Source organism: Notolabrus celidotus, chromosome 5 (assembly GCF_009762535.1).
Source record: "Notolabrus celidotus isolate fNotCel1 chromosome 5, fNotCel1.pri, whole genome shotgun sequence".
NCBI lineage: Eukaryota > Metazoa > Chordata > Actinopteri > Labriformes > Labridae > Notolabrus > Notolabrus celidotus.
The window spans coordinates 35,321,285-35,345,681 of NC_048276.1; the positions used below are offsets into that span (position 1 = coordinate 35,321,285).

The window sequence follows — 24,397 nt, forward strand, 5'->3', positions numbered from 1 at the left end:
TGGGCTCATGTTGGTTTGTTTGCTCTGGACCTTGGATTGAGCATGAATATTTAAATAAACAAATGAAAACAGAAAATGAAACGAGGAAGGTAGTCTATTTATCAGTTTATTTATTACCCATGTAAACATTTTTCTAAGTCTCAAGTACAGGTTTCAAGTACTCTTAAGCATGCTGTGATGTTCATTTAGGAAATGATGGTCACAGTTTGGTTCCATTTCATTTAATTTAATTCAATTCAAATAACTTTATAATCCCTCTGGGGGTTGTCTGGAGCAGCTTGTCCAAAAAAAGACAAAACAAAACGGACTGATTAACACAAGTTCTACATTTGTTAATGAAAATGATGGCCTAAATGTTTCTCAATGACCTTTGTTCCATGACGAGGACGAGACAACAATGATAAACTAGAAATACACAATTGATAAGAAAACTCTAAGCTCATAGCTTAAAGGGTTAGCTCAGACTTGGACCAGCTCTTAGTTATGCTGCTATAGGCTTAGGCTGCAGGGGAACTGACACACTGGGATTCAATCTCTCTCCTTTGTTTGCCTGTCTCTTACTTGAACTCTTCCTGTCCCATTAAAGTTACTAACCATAGACCTTTCTGGAGTCCCTGAGCTCCCTTGTCTCGTAGGTTCCTCTGGATCTCTGCTGCTGTGGACGTGCCAGACTCCAGCTTCTACGACTACTATCCGTCTCACCACTATCATCTCTCTCTCTCTCTCTCTCTCTCTCTCTCTCTCTCTCTCTCTCTCTCTCTCTCTCTCTCTCTCTCTCTCTCTCTCTCTCTCTCTCTCTCTCTCTCTCTCTCTCTCTCTCTCTCTCTCTCTCTCTCTCTCTCTCTCTCTCTCTCTCTCTCTCTCTCTCTCTCTCTCTCTCTCTTCCTCTCTTCATCTCCCTCTATCCCTCTCTCCAACACGGTCTCAGCAGATGTGTGTCTAACATGAGTCTGGTCCTCATGGAGGTTTCTGCCTGTTAAAGGAAGTTTGTCCTTGCCACTGTAAGATGGGACTTCCACCAGATCTGTGTACGCCTCCGTGCTCTCTCAACTGTTTGCGTTTTCGGAACGCAGCACAGATCACGACCGCCGGGAGTCATGTGACCGAGGTTTTCTAGCCGCAATCACTGAATCAAGGATTCTCCTCCTCCTCTCCTCATCCATGTTGTCTTTCTGGTCCTCTGAAAACCTCTGACCTGTTGACTCCAGGCCTGGCTCCGCTCATCATGACGGTTTGTTGTTGTAGTTAAGTGAAATACGATCTGGTGATAACACAGAGTGTTTCCTTCTGAAAATTAACCGGATGTTTTCATTTTGTTTTGGTGAAACCTGACTTCTTGTCCCGCTCCATCTGCTCTACTGAGATTGATGCGTCGTGCTCCAGCATCCGACAGAAATAGAAATCTTGTGTATCTGATCCAGAGGGCTCTGACCTGCTGGATCAGAGATGCAACGGAGCGGAACCAGAGGAAGTTAACAGATTGTCTAGAATAGAAACCTATCAGATCTGGTGCAGTGATGGATCCCAGATGGACTGGACACAGATCTGGTGGAAATTGGCCGTAAATTGCTAAATGCTGCAAAGTGCTCTGCTCATGTTGGATTAAGATGAGTGTCAAAGTCTCAGTTTGTCCTGGCTTGGCGATGTGACTAATACTAACCAGCATTTTGATCTATAACTAAGACTAAAACTAATCTAAAATAGCTTCCAAGTTAACAATAAATGAAATCAATAAAAAGATCAGTCAGATTAAAATATCTGTGGGGAACTTTCTTCTTTTGTCAATTTAGTGAACAAAGTACATCTTATCTCTTCACTGATTATGTCCTGTACCTGTGTCAGAGGTTCTGATAAAAATTTTCATCCTGTTGGCTTGTAATAGTCAAACACATCTCTCATGTGAATATGTGCTGTGGAGAAACGGCAATTACTTCAGTGTGCTGCCAATCATCTGGTCTGACACCTACACTCTCACACAGGTTATACGCTAACATTCAAAGTGTAGAATCTGCCAGTCTTGTTGCTGATGGTCTTGTTTGCTTCAGTAGGTCGTAAAAAAAAAAAGGTATTACTTTAAATTTCACTCCGCCTCAATAGCAGCCAAAAATTCCTCACAGGGGCTTTAAAGGACGTGGAGTAATATCAAGGATAAGGCAGGGTACACTTTGGGTGAGCGGCAATCTGTGGTGGTCAAGGCACTGCGATGGGGACGTGTCAACTTGGCAGAAGGCGAGTAACAGATAGTCCAAATATGGTCAGTTTGAGCTCCAGCACAGGAGACAGTGATGGCCACAGTGCCAGACTCATGGTTGCTCAAAAACCAAGCCTCTGGTCCAGTCCAAGCACACACAAAGATACATCATTAGCTTTAAGTTCTGCCCCAGTTGCTGTTCACACACTGACATTTTACAGAGAAAGAGATGCATCATTGATGGTTTTGAAGACTGCCATCGTGAATCATCAGTGCTTTGTGAACATCCATGGGGAAATCAAATCCTGGAGACAGACTATGCAGCACTTCTCTCATTCTCTTGTTTTTATTTTTGTGTTTGTGAGCTCACACAAAAATAACTAATTGTAAGCATTATGAGTCATAACTCTAACTGGGTTGCATATATTATAAATAGAACTGAACAAAGAGAAACAACACAATCAATCGTAATACTTGAGGAGGATAGTTACTGTGTGGCTCAGCTTCAGTTTCTCAGACTTTTATTCAGATTGTAGCACTTTAAGATTCTCTTTTTTTACAGACACAGGTCTAATCACCACATTTACATCAATATCTAGCTCGACTGTGACAAAAATGTTGCTTTGTCATTGTTATATCTTTATATGTCAGTGATAAGATGGCAAAGATGACAAGTTAGCGAGCACTTGCGGCCATATTTTATTTTTTAAAAAGCAAAAAAAGGAACTCACAACTAAAGAACTTCTTCAGGCACATAACTACACAGAGGCTATTTAAAAGGTGAAGCTGTCAGCACACTAAATGTCCTTTCACAACTTTTACTCCAGGCAAAGTAAATTGAATTGTAGTATAGTCGTATGGGAGGCAGAGCCTTCAGTTATCAGGCCCCTCTCCTTTGGAATCATCTACCAGTCAGGGTCCGGGAGGCAGACACCCTCTCTACTTTTAAGAGTAGGCTTCAAACTTTCCTTTTTGATCAAGCTTATAGTTAGAGCTGGATCAGGCTTGGACCAGCTCTTAGTTATGCTGCTATAGGCTTAGACTGCCATGCTTAACTCTCCCTGTCCCATTAAAGTTACTAACCGTAGACCTTTCTGGAGTCCCTGAGCTCCCTTGTTTCGTAGGTTCCTCTGGATCTCTGCTGCTGTGGACGTGCCAGACTCCAGCTGCTACAACTACTACTACTACTACTCTCTCTCTCTCTCTCTCTCTCTCTCTCTCTCTCTCTCTCTCTCTCTCTCTCTCTCTCTCTCTCTCTCTCTCTCTCTCAACTGTAAATGATGAAACGAAAATTATGACCAAAAATGTTCATCAATGACATTTGTTCCATGACAAACACGAGACAAAGATGATACGTTGAAATATACAACTGTTATAAAAATTCTCATAAATGAATGTTATGTTTTTTTTAACAAAAAAAGACAAGACTGTAGTTAGCTTATAGCTTATGGTTAGAGGCTTGGACCAGCTCTTAGTTATGCAGCTATATGCTCTCCACTCTCTGCCTGTCTCTTACTTTAACTCTTCCTGTCCCATTAAAGTTCCTAACCATAGACCTTTCTGGAGTCCCTGTGCTCCCTTGTCTCGTAGGTTCCTCTGAGACTCCACTATCATCTCTCCCTCTCTTCATCTTCCTCTATCCCTCTCTCCAACACAGTCTCAGCAGATGTGTGTCTAACATGAGTCTGGTCCTGCTGGAGGTTTCTGCCTGTTAAAGGAAGTTTGTCCTTGCCACTGTAACTTGCTAAATGCTGCAAAGTGCTTTCCTCATGGTGGATTAAGATGAGATCAGACTGAGTCCAGTCTGTAAGATGGGACCGGACCATCAGTATTGGCTAATCTCATTCACACACAATCACACACCTCTGAACAACAGAGGGAGCAATTTGGGGTTCAGCGTTCGGATCAAACTGCCAACCTTCCCATTGATAGACGACGTACTCTAGCCGCGGAGCCACAGCCGCCCCAAGTAGAGCATAGACTAGCATTGACGCATTTCGGCACAAAGCCTCCTTCAGCGAGGAGCAAAATCTCACAGTTGGTCCAAGTTTGCTTGGTAGGAAACCAACTTTTAAGGCTGTAGTGGTCTAGTTGTTTAATCTGTGCCATAGCTCAATCAATAAGTCACACTGATGATAAATATATTATCTATACGAAAAGGGAAAATGTATAAAATTGTCTCTAACAACAACTTTGTTAAGCAACCTTAGTGCAGAACTAAGGCTTTAACTCACGTACATCCCTCTTCATGGTTCCTAGTGAGGTTAACGGTTCACCACAGAGGTGTGTGCCTTGTGGTGGAAGGAGTTGGTGTGTGTGTGTGTGTGCGTGTGTGTGTGTGTGTGTGCGTGTGTGTGTGTGTGCAGGGGTAGATGGGGTCTGGAATATAATGTGAGAATGAGTTTCTGACAGCTCAGCCACAACATCCTGTCTTCCCATTAGCAAGGCGAAGGTTGGCATGATTTTCTGTTGAATTACAGTAGACATTAGCAGTGTGGGGGCCTCGGACACATCAAAGTGATCAAAAGACTGGCTCTGAAAGGATGGAGGCCTTCTGTGGACTTAATGGTCGCTCTCTTTTTTTTTTGAGGAACAAGGCTTTTAGTTGCCCGCATGCTGCATTACCGTGTTTATCTTTGTCTTTTTCCTCACCATAGGGGGTTGGGTTGTCAGGGTGGGTGGATGAGAGACCACAGGGCTTTGTTGTTTGGTTCCCCGGAAGAGAGACATACAGAAAGCCTGCTTAAATAACCAGGGCATTTATACTTAATGCAAAGTTCTGGTAATGGATTCATGGCTCAGATTAAACGGCTGCTCAGTTTACGTACTGTGACTGATCTGATGACATACACAATGTTGCACACACACACAAACTTTTATCTGGCCAAGCTTGTAATCACTCAACCTTCTGTGAAACACTGAAAAACATACACGGGTGATGCACCTCTCTTTGGCTTTGGCTGCACCTGATCTTTACTCTATCTGTGAAGGTGGATCGTATACCGCCCCCTACTGTGTCAGACTGTTAAGAAGTAGAAAAAAGCAACTTTTATTGGATACTTTAACCATTCATTTATGTGACCAATATATATTGTGCATCCCTGAAGCTGACATTACCTTTTATCATGGAACAAAGTGAAAGAAAAGGCCTAAACTGTAGCAGTCTGTGGTGTTAGCTAGTGTTGAGTTAAAATCGTGTACGTATATTGTTACATTTGTAGGTCTGCACAGATAGAGTGTTAGCTGGGTTTAAGTAAAAGTAAAAGTTGCATGATTTGGAAAACTTAAGTTTAAGGCATGTTTGGCTAGCGTTGTGGATGACACTACTTCTGGTTACTTCCATACCTTTCTTTGTACAGATAGTATATTTATATATATTTTTTTAATTGTTAGATCTGTGTTTAGGTTTCTATATTTATTGTCCTTACTGTCTTGTTGTTCAGTACCAGTGTTCCAATCACCACGTCAAATTCCTTGTGTGTGCAAGCTAACTTAGCAATAGGGGTGCAACAATACGTGTGTCTGTATCGAACCGTTCGATACAGTGGTCACGGTTCGGTACGCCCTATGAACCGAACGATACGCAATTTTATATTTGTTTTATCAACTTCTGACGAGGCGCTCTGTGCTGAAAGTTCAGAGGATCTGCGCAGGTCCACTGAACTGCGCGCTCCTCCCTCATTCATTCAGTCCAAGCTGGTCACGTTTGTTTTAACTGTGTTTCATATGGAAATATATATTTCACCACACAACGGGCTGCTGGGTTCATATGTTCACATATGTGTGTGTTAGCGTGCGCCCGCAAGAGAGGGAAGCACAAGTGCCCTCTGTGGTTGCAGAGCAGAGTTGTTCCGTGGTCCTGTAGCTGTGTGCAGCTTTGTTGATAGTGATGCTAGACTGGGTGATGTGGTTTTAAAGTGCGTCTATACATTACTTATTGTCTTATACTGCATGCTGTGGAAGACTTCAGCCTGATAGCGGACAGTGTTTTCCCTGCTGTTATATCAGAGGCGCACCCGCCTGGTCCCGCCCCCCCTTGGAAGTCAAAGCAGAAGTAATTTAAGGTTCCCTCTCTCATAGATCAGGTCTATACCTTGTTCTTTATTTAACAGACTCAATATCCTTATGTTATTTATCTTATCTACAGTACGTGACTGAATGTCATTTCTGTCTCTACATGGTCACGCGTTTACAATTCTCCTCTGTTCTCTGTATCGCGCATGGCAAATTTCGCACTCAGAAAGACACACATACACTCTCACACACACACCTCTACACACACACACACACACACACACACACACACACACACACACACACACACACACACACACACACACACACACACACACACACACACACACACACACACACAATCCCCCCATGCACAGCAGAACATGTGTCAGGTGAAGCTGCCCCTGATACATTTCATTTGATTTAAAAACTGTGCTTTTGAGCTGAAACAAATGTTGGTAATTTCAATAAACTACAAGTAAAAAAAAGGCATGGAAATTTCTTTTTTACTGTATCGAAAATGTATCGAACCGAACCGAACCATGAGTTTTGTGTATCGTTGCACCCCTACTTAGCAATAAAGCTTTCTTGGATCTTGAATCTTGAATCTTGACATCAGCCAAAGACACTTCTAGCCTAGTCGCTTCTGTGCAGCCTTAGTTGCACCAGCTCAATATATCTGTCATGGGTTACTTTTGTTTTGTATTTTCTTTGTAATGTCCTGACTTTGATTTCTGGTTTCACTTCATAGTTACCCTTGTGTCTTGTATTGTGTTTCAGTGATTCATGTTCTGTGTTTCATTTGTTACCTTTTTGTGTTCTTGTGTGTTTAGTATTTTGTCTTTTTATTCCTTGTGTGACTTCCTGTGCTCTTGAGTTGTTTTTCAGAGTTTTATTTTGTACAATAGTCTTGTGTGTTAAGTTTAGTTTCACCAGTGTGTTCCCGACTTTGTGATTGTCTTCACCTGTGTGTCCTTACTCGTTACCCTGTGTGTCTATTTAGCCTTTGTGTTTCCTCCCTTCTGGGTCTGTTGATTGTGTCTGTAATGTGTGTTTGTCTGTGTTCTGCGATGTTGTTTCCCGAGGTCTAGTGTTTCCAGGGTTTCCTGAGTGTTTGTTGTATGCAGTACATTTTTGTATCTCAGTTTAAGTTTGTTAAATCCTATTTATTTTGAATCTGCACATGGGTCCTCCCCCTCCTTTCTTCATTCATGACAATATCAGCACCTGTAGAGTCTGTATCTTGGCTTCAAAGCTCTGAATGGGCGAAATGAAGTGATGTAGTCTACTCTATTCACAGTTTGTGGTTGTGACTCAGCAGTCAGTAGCTAATGGGTTATCAAATATACTGTTTAACCTTGAGGTATGACACGTGGTCTCTCTGAGCTCATAGCAAAGAAAACATATCAATCAAGAAGCAGAGAAAAAGAAGCGTCAGGTGAAACAAAATTAGAAATTGGAGAGCTAAATCCCTCCAGTTGAACATTATAACATTGTTGTAGAATTTCCGGTGTGCATATTGTGGAAAGAGGTCCAAGCTAATCTCACCTCTGATTTTTTACACACCACCCACAATACTTAGTCTTTTAAAACCCCTTTCATATTAGGGATTTGCTCAACTTTGACTTCAGCTTTGAATTAGATGTTGTTGTTGTTTTGCTAAGCTACAAACTCTGAACTCTAAACTCTATATATTTGCTGATATATGCCAATGATTGCATAAATAGTGCTGTTAGAAGAGTTACACAATATAACCGGAGGTACATTTTTCAAAAACTTGGTTAAAGGCCCTGTGAGGAGTTTTGAACTGTCTGAGAAACAGACTGAAAATGACACTGATGCCTCTTTATGACCTTCAATAGCAAACAAGACCATCAGCAGCAACACTGACACCTTCTCTGTTGTCATTTTTAATGCCTGAAACCGCCCTGAGGGGGGTAGGTGTCAGACCAGAGGATGGACATCTTGCTTCAGAAACAGCCTTTATTTGACTGTTTTCATGGAAAATAATCACATTGCCTGAAAAAGTTGACTATCTAAAGACAACAGGATGAGGTTTTTGTTGAAAACACTGCTTTTACATGTAAAGGACAAGAGATAAGAGGTATCACTTTGTCCACAAGGGGGCACCAGAACCGATACAAAACAAAAGTTCCTCACAGCAGCTTTAATAAGTGTCAAATGGGCCAAGAAAGTGCTCATTTAGTTTAGGAATTTATCTAAACCCAACTCACGAACAAGCAATGATATTGACCAAATGATAGCATCCATTTCTCAATTACAGCAGCACTCAGGAGCAAGAAGTAAAAGCTATTCTCTCTAATCTATTCAGGCAAAGTGGTCATGTTTGCAGATTGCAGATCTGCCTTTTAAGCAGGACCGAACTGTTCGCTTCGGCAAAGGTCTGCAGTCTCTGATAGCTGTTCTAGTCTTTGAACAAGTCAAGGTAAAGACTTTTCTTCAAAGATGTGTATATCAAAGTGATTCTTGAATAGAGCCAGGAGATCGCACACACACACACACAGAGCCAGGCACAGGACAAGGCACCGTTAGCATAGACTAACAGCTCCAGTATACCAGGGGGCAGTAAGCTGTTTCCTGATCATCAGCTGTACTTCTGTTGTTTTTATTGCACTCATCATTAGCACAGCAACTCTCCCTGCTGTAAATAACATCCATTCAGCCGGTGTCCGTCAGGCACCGAGTCCCTTTTCTCTCTCTTCATACAAAAGGAGCCTTTTCACTCTGCTAATTCCCACTGACAATGCAGCCAAATAATTTCTCTGTGGGCTCCGGTTCTACCAAAAGTGATAGTGAAGTAATTTTGGACAGGGAAAATGAGTCCATTAGAGAGTAATGTCCTGTTACATGGAGAAAATGTTATTGGTATCAACAGTATGAAAGCATGTTAAGATAATGTGTATGAGGGTGATAGAATGACTTAGAAAATGGGAAGCCTACACCAACAGGAAGCCAAAGAAATACAGAGATCTGGCAGAGTTGGTTCACAAAAGAAGCAGAGTACATTCATCTATTGATCTGTGCTGGGTAGTACTGGTGGGTTTCCCCTCCTGAAATAGTGATTAATATGAAAACTGGTTTATTAGCGGTACATCTCAGGTACGTTTCGTCTTATGTGAGCTAGCAAGTTTGTGATTTATATGTTTTGGCTTAATGAATGATATAGATTTACTTTTGTTCAACTTACACTGGCGTAAAATAAAACCTTTACTCTGCAGTAAGATCCACGTATTCAAAGAACATTCTGAAATTCAATGGTGCAGATGGTTTTGGGTACGTTTTTAGAACTTAACTTCTGAGAAAGGTCAGAGAGTTTCATGCCCTACAGAGGTGAGCCAGGACAGAACGTCTTCCAATGCTGTGTGAGTAGTTACTATATCAAAGGTAAGTCCATTTCCATCCAATAGACCAACGTTATTCTAATTTTATGGCATTAAATACTGATACCATAAGTTCTTCATGTGGCTCTTAAACACTGCCATTACAGGGCAGGATATTTAAGAAGGCGTAATGGTAGGGCAAAGTTGTCCCACCTCTGATCCTCTCTCAGAGGTAGTATCAGAGGGGGAATAGGGGGAGAACAAAAGTGATGTCTAGTGTTGTAGTCGGTAGGATGGAATAGTGCTGTATGTGTATGTCTGACCCAGGACTTCCACCAGATCCGTGTCCGGTTCGTCTCTGATCTGCTGCGGTCCGGCTCCCTGCTCTCTCATCCGTCAACACCAACCGGTTGTATTTTCAGAACGCAACACGGAGCAGGACCGCAGTATTCATTGAATCAAGGATTCTCCTCCGCCTCTCCTCATCCATGTTGTCTTTCTGGTCCTCTGAAAACCTCTGACCTGTTGACTCCAGGCCTGGCTCCGCTCATCATGACAGTTTGTTGTTGTAGTTAAGTGAAATACGATCTGGTGATAACACAGAGTGTTTTATTCTGAAAATTAACTGGATGTTTTCATTTTGTTTAGGTGCCTGACTTCCTGTCCCACCTGGCAAAAATAGAAGTCTTGTGTATCTGATCCGGAGGGCTCCAACCTGCTGGATCAGAGACGCAGCCGGAACGCAACAGAGTGGATCCAGTGGAAGTTAACACGTTGGCAAGAATAGAAACCTATCAGATCAGGTGTTTGACTGATCGGAGACGTACTGGACATGGATCTGGTGGAATTTGGGCTTGAGTGTGTGTATGTGGCGGTCCTGCTTTGTGTTTACAACCTGTGCATGTCATGCTTTCATGACGCTGTAATGCAATGTGAAATAACACACTGGGACACTAATGTTACGCTGTTTAGTTCTTGCACTGTTGCTGAATGGTAATCTGACAATGTAATTATAAAAAATTAACCAATTAAAATTGGTTTCTCTTTAAAAAATGCTGGTTTCAAAAAGTCTTCTCAGAGCATTAGTCTTGAAAAGAGGGGTTGTCATATAAGCAGGATCGTCTTACCTTCAGGCAAATACGTCCTACTCAACATTTATTTCAACCATTAATCGACTGAGGCATTGAGTCTCATTCTCAAGTGGGACTTAGTCCAGAAACAACAGCACTGCATCTGCTGGACTCAGTTTTTACCCTCACAGTCCCTAATCACCAACTTCCTTCAGTTTGTGGAAACAGCAACCTTGGTTTGAAACCTGGCTCAGTCTCTTTGGGTTAAAGCTGGGGTTGGTAATCAGATTTAGATACACTTTTTGTTATACTGGTTAAAATGATCTTTATGTCCTGATGGCAATCATTACATGATGTGTTCCTAAAAAAGAGTGAAAAAAAGCTGCTATCTACAGCCGGAGTAAACCTGGGAAAACACCAACCAATCACCGTTTTTTGGCTCCCGAAATTTTAAACCAATCAAATCCCGTCCAGCCGTTCTGCCCTCCTCCTGCGCGTACATTTCCCCGGCGTGCACTCCTCCGAGTCCCCGTCTCCTGCCTCTACTTCCCCTGACTCTATTTACTGCCCCTCTCGCTCGTCCTCGGGCCTGTCCCCTCTGACCTGATGAGGTGCTTTGCTCAGGACTGTAGTCCGGATCAAAGTCTAAAAAGCTCTCACCAACAAGCAGAATAATTAATGACGTTCAGTAAGTCCTACAGAAATGTATATGTATTGTAGCGTCCGTCCGGACGCTGTAGGGATGACGAGCCGATTCGTGAACATGTTGATCTTTAATAACCGGTCACTGTCGGCCGTTACCACGACAACCAACAAAACAACAATCAATGTTTGAATGAATGAAGAACTTCTCCTCTTGTCTCTCCTCTCTCCCACTCGCACACTCTACACCTCTCCTGATGCCTTCACTGACTGTCAACACTGTAGGAATTAAGAGCATCTACACTGAACAGGTTTAACAAACAGTAGAGTTGTTACAGTATTACATGTGTTATAACTTTTCTCCTGATATCATGTCACCAGTACAACTGGATAATGCTAGCATGACAGTTGTGAGTACTAACAGCAGCCATGTGTGTTTTTAACTTTCACTATGATAATGTTTTGGTGAGGACCGGTTTTGAATCAGTCACCATCATATGGTCGAGAATCAGCGGCGCTCGTGCATGTGAGCGGGGGGGGGCGTCGTTTTGGAGGAGCTCCGAGGGAGGAAGGGAGGGGTTAGACGGAGTCATGAGGAAATGCTACATTCAAATTCATGCTGGTTTTCCGAGACTACCAACCCTAGCTTTAAGATATGAAATCCTGCTCCATCCAGACCGTCAAAAATGTTTTCTACACTGAAATGCAGACATTTAGTGATATTTGTGGTTATTTAATCCTCATTTTATTTTATACTTTGACTGTGCAGTTATGTTTTCTGCAAATTTGTTCTCCTTCCCTGTCTAAATGTTGTATCAAGGCCTGCTCCACTCTATGGGGATATAACTAAATCCTTTTATTGTATTCTGATTTAACATCTTCTGCCAAATGTAGTCAGAACCTCTTTAAAATCCACCATGGGAAATGTGTTTGTAAATGCAGAATGTAAACTCCTCTTCAGGTCATTAAAACAACCAACAGATACTCAGGGAGATAGAGACAATGCTGAGGACGTGACCTCGGCGTCTCTTTTGGTCCAGAGAACAGTGCAGACTCTAAGAAATCTAAAGGAGCTGCTCTGGTGTGGGTGTGCTGCTACAGGCGCCAGTGAGAAGATGAAATATAATCCAGTTTGAGTAATCGTTATAATGAGTTTGCAGGCTTATCAAAGGCCGGAGCCTTTTGCCGCCTTAGGACCCTGTTTTTCTCGATCCAGGTGCAGGGCACAAAGTGCAGTCAGGTGGACAGGGTGGACAGACTGTGGCAATATATTGAATTCATCCACAGTGAGGTTGGAGGCATGAAGGGATTCACTGAAGCTGCATTAACACTGAACATGTCAAGTCCGTCCACACATCTTGAGTGTTATGGCTTTAGTCTTTGGTATGCTACAAGTGTAAGCGAACAGCTACAGCTACATATGAATGGTTGGAGTGTGTGTACTCATGACAATCGCTTCAAAAACTTGGTGTTTACCTTCAGTTCTCTAATTAGCTCAAAGTTAAGAAAAGAATCAATGTGTGTATGGTAAGTGTGCCAAATATTAGTGGTGTTGAATCTGATATGGTTTAATGCTAAGGATAACATGGAGAATAGCAAGATATCAATGTGGGGAAATAACTGATATGTAAAAAGGAAAGAAGATAGAGGTAGAAAGAGAGATGCCGAAGCGGAAATGTTGGACTTGCGTACCATAGACGTAGAGGATGTAGTCGTCGAAAGACTCCCCCACCGAGTTGGCGGCAACGCAGCGATAGGTCCCGTTGTAGGACTTGTTTAGATTTTCGATGTACAGATCACCGCCAGTGATGACGGCGTGGGACGGCACATCATCATCCACCTTCACCCAGTTCACCCGCTGAGGCCTGAAATGGAGAACACCAGTAAGTATCCATGAAGATAAACACTCAGACAGTGAAGTTGTTAGAGGAAGTTGTGGAAACCCTGAATGTTGACAGACGAGCTTGCTTCTGAGCGCTCTTGTGTCGTGAAGTGGATGCTTCAATGAGAGTCGAAAACAGATGTTATTCAAGCTGAACCATTTACTGCTCATATTTGCAACTTTACAGAAAGGAAGGAGGAAAAATCACAGACTTCTTCACCGTAACGTCAACATCAATCAAGTAACACCCACAGTGACGTGTTACTTTTGTTCATCAAAATAAAAGCACTCCCGGTCAACATTGGAAATATAACTTAAGGTGCATTTGGACCAAGAGTTCTGCGGTCTTTTAGCCCCAGAACTACTTTCCCCTGAACTAAAAGGTTCCTGTGCCCCCATTGTTGTCTGCCTTTCGACCGCGGGCTGAAGTCCCGGGTAGATTGTGCAAATCAGGCCAGTGACGTATGGAGGAAAAAAAGTAAATGCACTACACCACCAGACCAGTAGAGGGCAGTAAAACAAAGAGGAATGCCATTCATCACAGATGACACCATAGAAGCAGACGGACAGGCATGTATCATTATGAGCAACACAACAGTTAGCCTGTTAGCATGAAGAGACTCAGCTGGCTCTGTTTTAGATGGTGCTATATTTCATCACAGATGGATTCACTGAATCAACACGTGAGAGGAGATAAGCGCGAGTAGCAAAGACGTTTCAACACGGCTTTAAAATCCTTTTGAACTCAAAGAGCCGTGGCAGAGATCAGCCGGTGTTTTGGTTTAAACAGCGACCCTGTTAACTGGAGACTCTCAGCCGGATGCATCCCTCATAAACGTCTTTAGACCATCATTAAATATCTGATGAGGATATTTTGAAATCTTAATAAAAACTAAACTAGTTTGCATTCCCAGGAACTCCCTCTGTGTTTCAACAGCTGTGTAAACTCCACAAACACTGACACGTTCAGCTGAAGGTCTCCAGTTAACAGGGTCACTTTTAAAACCGTAACACCGGGAGAGACACATTCACGGTGGGCTGAGAGAAGACTACTGTTACAAGCTGCTAAATCAAGAGAATCACAGCTTCTTCTTTTGAAAAGTACACACACATACAAAAAAGATAGAACAAATAAAAACTAATGAAAGAAAGAGAAATCAAGTGAATCACAGATGTGTGTGATGTTAGTGTGGACGATGGGCGGAATAAAAACACTGCGGTTAATTTACCAATCAGACACATTCAGCATGCAGGCCCTGCCCCCCTGAGAGTCCTTAAAAAGTTACTACCCTCCTAGCAGGGGCTTTTCTGGGGGGAGATTATCTACCCCTGAACTAAATATGGGTCCACCGGTCGAAACGCATAGTTCCAGAATAAAGTTCCTCTGGTTGAAAAACACCTTTAAATCATTAACAAGTATGCAGGTTTTTCACATTCAATGTTGTAAACAATTTAAAGAGTTTTTTAACACTTCTTCATGAATCATTTCACAAAGTAACAAGTCAACATAGTACTTGTTACCTCAATTAACAAGCAATTCACAACATCTTGGTTGGATATTTATGAGATGTTTGTCACTTTCCGTGTGTTTTATCTGTCTCTGCATTCATATGCAACCCAAGCAACTCCCCTGAGCCCACCCCTAATGGAACCCATAATCCAATTTGACAACGTCTGCTGTTAGGTTTGTGAACAGCCATGAAGGATTTCATTGTATAATTATTTATACTTATCTTATGTTTGACACGGAGAGTTTTAATTCTCAGGGACATCCTGACAATGCTTTCTGTTAAAGCCTTTCATGGACGTCAGAGTGGAATAATTGTATTAAAGTATGAAATTTAGCTTGAGACCTATTTTTCATTTCTTCAACTGACAGATCTCTTCAAAGCTCCAGTAATTAAAATGTTATCCATCACAGTGTTCATTCTGGCGTCTATTTTAGATTTAGTGTTAGTCTTTAGACCAAACTGCCTGTTAGTTTTAGTCACATTTGAGTCTTTTCAGCCCTTTATAGCTTTAGTCTAGTTTTAGTCGATGAAAACTCAAAACATTTTATTCTTTAATATTTGCCAACACATTTTCACTCTTTAGATAGTTAGTCTCTTAATTCTTTTAATCTCATTATGAACTCAATTACTAACCATTTAACTCAATATTTAGTGCATTGGTGTTCTTTAATTCTCACAGATCATGGTTCAATGAGGATAACTCACTCGCTTTTATGAAAATTCATGTTAAAACTTTTTTTAATGTACATTGGAAATACCTAAATATAAATGCAGTAGTTTTACATGACTTAGATTTTTGTTTACTTTATTTTACATTGTGATTTTTTTTCTATTTTATAACAACTTCTTTTAGATTTTTGAACCTAAAATTGGGTCAATTTGACCCGCAACATAACAGAAAGGTTAATGTAGTCGATCAGATATCGGTATCAGGGTTGTCCAAAGAGTTAAAATCGGCAACATTTCACTCCTTTAACACTTTTGCTTTTTGTAATATCTTAAGTTAAATAATTCAGCCTGTCACTGCTAAAAAATCAAGAGGAGACATTCTTGATGTGACCACTGTGACTGTATCTTGATTCTCTTGATTCACAGAAAAATGTCATGAAAGGACTGTATTACACATTTACGACAGTCCTTGAATGCACCTGCAGTGACAGGCACACCGGACAGACAGTCAGTTCATGGCACTCTAAAATGCATCTGCATCTGTGATGACAAGGAGTTGATCAAAACTTACTAAATGTGTCTGATGTTTCACCAAACTGGAACAAATCAAGCTGAAGATGGGGAGTTTTTACAGTAATGGCGGCAAAAATGTCAAACCTCAAATATTAATATTGTGTCGTTGTCACTAATGCACACCGGGGGGTAAAAATCCTCAATGAAGATGAGACAGATGCATGGAGGTGAGGAGAGCTGGTTCATGAAGCACACCTGCTGCAGGTAGAGACCAAGCTAACACTGCGCCCCTCAGATAATAACTCAGCTGTCACAGGAGTGCATCACTTTTATCTTTAAAGATTAGACGCACAGCGGGGGAGACATGGATTCTTAATGTCCGCCGGTCGGCCAATAAAGTTTTCGTCTTGTCATCGTCTCGTCTGAGTATAAAACAATGAGTCAACAGAGCTGTGTATAAATGTCTAGAGTCCTCCTCTGTTGCTTTGCAGGTGACCTGAAAGCCTCCCACCATCAGTACCTGATCTCTTGCATCTGTCGGTTGGCCTTTAAAAGCTGACTCCAGCCCTACCCACGCTGCTCTTATGTAGCAGCCAGCCTCACAGACCGCTTCACTTCAGCTGCAGTTTGTTCTTCCTGTTTTTTTAACATCTAAATATTTTGTTCTGCAAATTACAGCTTCTTTGTGACCCTGCTGCTCCGCCTCCCTAGAGATGGGGTTGTAACACTTGAACTGACAGCTGAGTTTTCAGGCTCAGCCACATCAAACACACTTTGCATGTAAAAAACAAAAACAACAAAATCTTTCTAAAGTCAGAGTTTCTATTTTTATGTAAATGTGTATTCTGTTTTTTGATTCATTTTGAGATGTCGGAGTAATCTCGAGCCTCCGAGAAAAGTTCTTTAATACAAAAACAATGTGATGCCTGAAAAAGGGTCCTTTTCTTTCAACATAGTAGACATCTATTAAAGAGTTTACAAACTGACAACACATGAGAGCTGCTCCCACTTAAGTAAACACTTCTCAGAAAATGAAAGTCTCTTAATTAATTTTTCGAGCAACTGTTTTCCTAAAAGAAAGCCTAATGAAAGGGAGCGAGGACATTAAAAACAACACGTATTAATTTGACATTCCTTCCTTTGTGTCAGGCTAAAAGCAAACAATAACTGTGTTGCAGCTTTGTCTTCAAATTGCAGCCTTTCCACGCTCACACACTTTGGAGTGTGGCTGTGTAGGTGGGCGCCTACCAAGCGTCTGCGTTTGTTCTCTTTTCTACCTTGACTGAGGTTTATAACAGGGTGACAGAATCCATTTTTATGACAATGAGCTCAGAGCTCTCAGAGCCACCAAGGGTGAAGAGAAACGAAAGAGACAAAACACCTCTATTTTGCTGCTGCAACTTCCAATGGCCACTGCCAGCTATTGTTATTTCCCCTGAGCGTGTGCTGATGGTCTCTCTTGTTGCGCTTTGTTGTGCTGTTTTAACTTGTTTCCCTCCATTTGAAAACATCTGGTGTGGAGGGAGCACACAAATGGAAGAAGGGGGAAAAAAAGCAGAAGGCGAAAAATCCAGGAAAAGAAAATATGAGCTAGCAGTCGGAGCTCTGTGGCAGAAACAAACAAACAAACCACAGGTGCATTTAATGGCTGTGGTGGACGACTTTCAACAGAGAGTGCCGCGTCTATTACAAGTGTTCTTCACATGAAATGTGAATAAACAAAGATATATATATAAATAAGTCTATTCCAAAGATGGGGTGAGAGTCAGGACCCATAAAAAGTAGTTTCTATAGGTGGATGGGAAGTTGTGAGAGGGGAGTAAGTGAAACTGTAGAAGGAAGATAGACAGAGATAGACCACAGAGGTAAGATTGGGCTGCAAGGAGAGAGGAAGGGCAGGCGTGTGGAATACAAATGGCCGCCTGCAGCCGTGGCCCCCTGTGCTATCTGCTAGTAATGACTGCACAACTCTCAGCAGCTCTAATGAAAATGACTTCCAATTCCCGGCTCACTGTATTGATTGTGTTTTCATCTTTATAAAATGAATACGGGTAGTGAGCTTGTCTCTATGCCAAGTATGAAAACTGTGGGGGGAGAGGGGGGGCGGTGAGGAGAGGCAGTGAAGTACAGAGCGCCTGGCCGTGTGTGTGTGTGTTTGTGTGTGTGTTCCTGTATGTCTACCTTTATTAGACACTTAGGAAAAGAGCATGTCTGGTAAAGTTCAGGCTCATGGTGGCTTTTGATATTATGCTTAAATTTCACCAGGGGATTATAGTCCCATACAAACACTGAGAAGATGCATCGAACAAAGAAATGACTGGTCGTGAATTTTCTTCAGTTAAACAAAGAAAAAACTGATAATTGTTTTTGGAGCCAAGGAAGAAAGGTCAAAGGTTATTGCTCAGCTCCAATCTGTAACGATGAAATGTGCAAACCAAGCCAGAAACCTTGGTGTAGTCATAGACTCAGACCTTAATTTCAGCAGCCACATTAAGACAATTACAAAGTCAGCCTACTATCACCTTAAGAATATATCAAGGATTAAAGGACTTATGTCTCAGCAGGATGCAGAAAAACTCCTCCATGCATTTATCTTTAGCAGACTAGACTACTGTAACAGGGTCTTTACAGGACTCCCTAAAAGGTCCATCAGACCACTGCAGCTCATACAGAATGCTGCTGCTCGAGTCCTAACAAGGACCAACAAAGTAGACCACATCACTCCAGGTCTTAGATCCCTACACTGGCTTCCTGTCTGCAGAGAATAGACTTTAAAATCCTGCTGATGGTTTATAAAGCACTGAATGGTTTAGGCCCAAAATACATTGCTGATCTGCTGCTACTGTATGAACCATCTGGACCTCTGAGATCATCAGGCACTGGTCTGCTTCAGTCCCTAGAGTCAGAACAAAACATGGTGAAGCAGCGTTTAGTCATTATGCACCACACATCTGGAACACACTCCCTGAAAGCTGCAGGTCTGCTCCAACTCTCACCTCTTTTAAATCAAAGACTAAGACCTTTTTATTTGACACTGCCTTCTTATCTTAGCTTATTTTAACTCACTTTAAATGCAAATTTTAATTTCTAATTGTCCTTGTCTTTTCTGTTGTATTATATGTGTCATTTTAATTGTGCTCTTTAATGCTTGTCTGAATGTTTCCAATGCTTTTAATGCTTTAATGAAAAGCACATTGAGTTGCCCTCGTGTATGAAATGCGCTATACAAATAAAAGTGCCTTGCCTTGCCTTAAATTTATGTCAAAGTTTAAGGCCAAGTCAAATGCTGCAGTGGTTTAACTTTGTAAACTCAACATACCCTCATCTGCAGGGCTCAGTGGTGGGATGAGCCATGCATTAAAGATCGGTTAAGCCACATATCATGTAAATGCACAGAAATGGCTCCATTCGCAGAGGCAGGGGTGCTCGGGCTGCATGCAGGCACATAAAAGAAAGGCAGAAACACAAAGGAGCTTGATGTGTGTATTTTCCTGTTGCTAGAAAAAAGCATGATCCAAAAAATCATTCACTCAAAATAGACCTCTCCAAAACTCAGTTTCAATTGCACTGGCAAAGTCAACCGCTTATTATTCATCGTGACACTCTCATTATTTCACTCATCAGAATATCAAACTGGCGAACTTCTGTGATGAATTAAAAACTTTAAAACCTCACAGGCTCTAAAAAAAAGCTTATTTTCTGAGGACAGCAGCTGTGATAAACTTACATTCATAACCTTCACAATGGATTCCAACAGCAGCCCAGTGTCAAGGCCAAAAAGGTGTCACAATTTGCATCTCAAGTCCTCACCCTACAGGGGGAGCACAGTCCATTCCTTTGCATTCATCTAGACCAGCTGTTCTCAAACTGCAGGGCCCTCTAGTTGATGAACTATTTTCCATTCCCCTTCAAAACCTTACACGTCTAAAAGTATACATCTCAAAAGCACTACAACACATAATCAGACTTTCCCTTTGCAAACACATTCCTATATCTTAAGACACTGGCAGAATCTCTATAAAAATCATCACTTACTTTAGCTCTCCCTGTCCCATTGAAGTTACTAACCATAGACCTTTCTGGAGTCCCTGAGCTCCCTTGTTGGACGTTCCAGACTCTAGCTGATACGGACGTGCTGGACTCCAGCGGCAACAGCTACTACTACTCGTCTCATCACTATCACCGCTCCCTCTCTCTCTCATTCTCCTCTATCCCTCTTTCGAGACCCAACTTGGTCGAGGCAGATGGCTGTCTAACATGAGTCTGGTTCTGCTCGAGGTTTCTGCCTGTTAAAGGAATTTTTCCTCTCTGCTGTAACTAGCTAAATACTGCGAGGTGCAATGCTCATGGTGGATTAAGGTGGGGTCAGACTGAGTCTTATCCTGTCTTGGTGTTGGGTCTCTGTTCATAATTTGACTTAGAGTGGTCTAGACCTGCTCTGTTTGTAAAAGAGTCTTGAGATAACATTTGTTGTGATTTGGCGCTATACAAATAAAGATTGATTGATTGATTGATTGATTGATTGATTGATTGATTGATTGATTGATTGATTGATTGATTGATTGATTGATGATCTAACAATTTAGAGACTTGCAAGTAGGCGTTAATTTGATGTTACTTTCTGCCGAAAACAGACAAGTGAGTGTCACGCAACGCCCACAAAGTGGCGTAAGCATCACATAGTGCATCATGGGTAATGTGTTTCATGTGCAATAATGAAAGACAGTAAAGGGTAGCTGGTAAGAAGTCCAGGTATGCCAAAGAGTGTGTTCTAAGGATTCAAATCCAGAAGTATTTCAAACTGGACCGTACTGGCCCACTTACAGCCATGGCTACGTGTCACTAAAAACATGGGCTTATAAAAAGGAGAACCTACTGCTTTCAGGAAACACCTTCATTACATTTTCCTGCACACAAAAAGCCCTACAGCGAAACCACACCTGCAAGTCATCCACAGAACTGTCTGATGCAATATTCATAACTCCATCTCCATCAAATGATTATTTTGTTCTGTTCATATTTGAACTGCATTGTCAACAACCTATTATGATTAATTCCAACAGCACAGACTGTATTGATGTTTGGATAGTTCAGCAGGTCTGTTGCCGGAAGCTTTCCCTCCCAGAGTCACCCCCGAGTGCCCTATTTGCTTCATTTGCACTCCATTACATCTTGTATTACAAAGACCTGTCATCTAAACATGACAACTATTTGGTTCACAGATTAAACATGTTGAATTTTACCCTAATGAGTTCCAAACACAAGCAGCAGCCGGGTGCTATTGCCAGACAATTCAAACAACTGATGAAGACACAGTGATAAAGGTCACCGTGAGTTTATTCTGACACTGCAGCAGAATGACTTGAGGAGTGTTCCCTGTGCTCAGCACGCTGTTCCAAAAACAATCTTTTAACTTTAATTACTAAATTGAGTTTGACTATGCACATCCAGTGCCTGGAGTCCATCAACACACTCTCTTATTCTCACTAAATCTCTCCAGATACCTTCAGAAAATTAGCACTCATCACCGAAAAACACCCTGCCTATTCAACTGTCTTCCTGTTAGATATTAGGACCCACTCCGCTCACTATCATTAATGCCCCTTTCTGCTCCATCTTCCACCTTGAAGGGAGTGCTAATTAAGTCCCTGCACAAAATATCACACAGTTATTCCAATGTGTTTCATAATTATAGGCCGGTTTCAGATCTCTCCTTTCAAAGGCTTGAAAAAGAAAATAGCAGCCATTCAATTAAGTGATTATGTATCCAGCAATAGTCATTTAGAATGATCTGGCCTCAAGTCTTTTTGTAACACTAGGACTGGCTAAGTCTTGGCGACAAGTAGTCGTACCAGGACCAGACACTTTTCCACCCGCTACACCACCAACCCCCTTCAGAAGAGATCTGTCCTCACAGTAAGGAGGTGACTACAGAAGCATGTTTCATACCTGTCACCGTCATGAACGATATTTGGCTCTTTCTTCACAGTGAAACTCCCAAAACAAAGGCTTTATCACTGCTTCTACAAATCTGATTTGAATAAATGTCATGCCCATCATACCTCTACCCAAACTCCACTTTTTATAAAAAGGCGTAGTTTGTGTCACCTTTATGGGCGATGACCGGGGATAGATGAACTTATTTGACTACAAGACTACAAGAGTACCAAGCATCTACCCCTGTAAAGCCTGAACCATTAAATAATGGCCAGAAAATTCTAATTCTTTGAAAATGGAGTGTTAATTGGACCGTTTGTCAAATAATAAAGGAAATAAATTAAATATAAATTTTCATATATGAGTTTTAATGTGTATCATACTTGATACATCAGGTATGTGGTGCACATTTTTTTCTCAAAGTTTCTTATTTTTTAAACAAACTAAAACATATAAAAACAAAATTGTATCCTGTTAAACTTTGAGTTTCCTTCAAATTTTTCCCAAAGTAATTTCAAACATATTTTGTAGCAACAAAAAAAAAATCCTAATGTATTGTGTATTTCTTCTCTGAATTGTTCAGTTTTTGGTGGAAATCAATGAGCATAAGACAATTATCTACCAGGGAGCCATGGTAACATTCAACCAGTCATTAATCATCATGATACAGCAGGTTACATATATAAAAATACAATATACATTATAAATATCTCAATTTCTACTCTAAATATATCTCATTATGTAATTTTAACATGTTCTTAAATAATAAAAAGACTGTATGTTGCTTTGTGGAATACTGTATGAAATGTAATAAAATTATGTTTGACAGGTCTGTAAATAAATGTCCTTATATACCTGCTGTATCAATTTAGATACACACATTTTCAACACGGTTTGACTATAAATTAAGTAATAAAATATTAATTAGTTTAACATTGCATCAATTGTAATTATTCCTCTTGAAGTTTCAGGAACAATTTGAATGTTTTTTTCATCCAAACTTTTTCAAAATTGTTCCACAGCTGACATATTGGATGTCTCAAGTGACGTCCTTCTGGTGCACGAACTACTCACACCTGGTGGTTTATCCGTGCACTGCATGTATCTGATTGTTTACATCAGGTTTTTCCAGAAAAAATATATCACACTGATGATGTAGAGGTCTCAAAAACTGATATATCAAATATGATAAGCTTGGTGTTATAGGGCTAGATTGTGGACAAGGCTCTTTTTAAATAGTGATGTGATTTGGTAGATGCCAGGACAGTGATTGAAATTCAGTGTAGTAACTGTACTAAATACAGCCTACTGAACAAGTAGCAAAATATAAACTTTAAAGGTAACATATCATGCAAAATGGACTTTTTAATGGTTCTCTACCTGAAATATGTCTGTCACGGAGTCAGAGCTCGGAGCTTGTTCAGCCCATAGACTGTATAAAATAATACTGAATCCCTCCCCCGTTTTTATTACCTGCACAAATGTGTGCTAACAAGGAGTTTAGGAGGGAGGCATGCTAGTTGTAGGCTGTCTTAATAAACACAAAGGTCAGTTTTACTCCCCACGTCTGCAGATTTGAAGATCTAGTGGATGATTTTTATTTATCATGGATAAGTGCTAGCGCTAGTTAGCATAGCTACATAGCTACAAGTCGTAGCTGTAGCTGTGTACCAAGACACACGTCGACATACTGACAAATAAAACAACAAGAAACACAGAATCTGTGACCAATCCTTCAGAAAAGGTCCCGCTGCCTTTCTGGCAGAGGTCGGTTTTACTCCCCACGTCTGCAGATTTGAAGATCTAGTGGATGATTTTTATTTATCATGGATAAGTGCTAGCGCTAGTTAGCATAGCCACATAGCTACATGTTCATAGCTGTAGCTGTAGCTGTGTACAAAGACACACGTCTACATACTGACAAATAAAACAACAAGAAACACTAAATCTGTGACCAATCCTTCAGAAAGGTCCTGCTACAGGCGCCCCTCCGTCAGGATCAGATTCTGGATCAGATTCAGAGGGTTGAAGAAACGTGATCTGTTAGCAGCCGTGTATATTCAGCCAACATGTAAACATTAGATCAACGTGCTGGACAGCCGAGGCACATCCACTTCCTGAGGGGGCGTGGTCAGAGAGAAAACAGAGTGTTCTGAGGAGGACTGAAGAAGAGGGGTTTTCAGGCATGCCAAAATCTGATTTCAAAGTGTTTTTTTGAGCATAAACTTTAAAGACATGTTTTGGGGACCTCTTAGACCAATATATATTGATGAAAAAAGCGTGATATGTCACCTTTAAACAAAAGAGGACCTAGCATGGATCCTTGGGAAACTCCTAAGACTATAAAGGGCTGTTATTGTAGGTTTTGTTTGACAAGTCATGCTTTTTTTCCCTTCTGTACATCAAATAACATAATCAATTGTAATTCCCAATACTTGATTGAACTGACAAAATCTTCAGGATGAAAACTGACCCTCATATCGAGAGGGACCAAGACGGGTTGATCAGGTGAATTCAGAAATTCTAAAACTCTGACAAGTTTGTTTCTTTCTGCATGATAACAAACCACAATAGAATCACTCAGTAACTTATATCAGTCTCATCACAATCATTTATAACTCTCTTAA

General features: G+C 41.1%; 1 protein-coding gene across 1 annotated transcript in view; it reads right to left on the reverse strand.

Moving 5' to 3' along the window:
* The window catches only part of cadm1a (cell adhesion molecule 1a), a 727,233-nt gene that overhangs the window by 63,596 nt on the left and 639,240 nt on the right, over positions 1-24,397 (reverse strand). Inside the window, exon 8 of the mRNA XM_034684397.1 lies at positions 12,951-13,123. Coding sequence (XP_034540288.1) covers positions 12,951-13,123 — 173 coding nt within the window. The remainder of the gene's footprint in view (positions 1-12,950; positions 13,124-24,397) is intronic.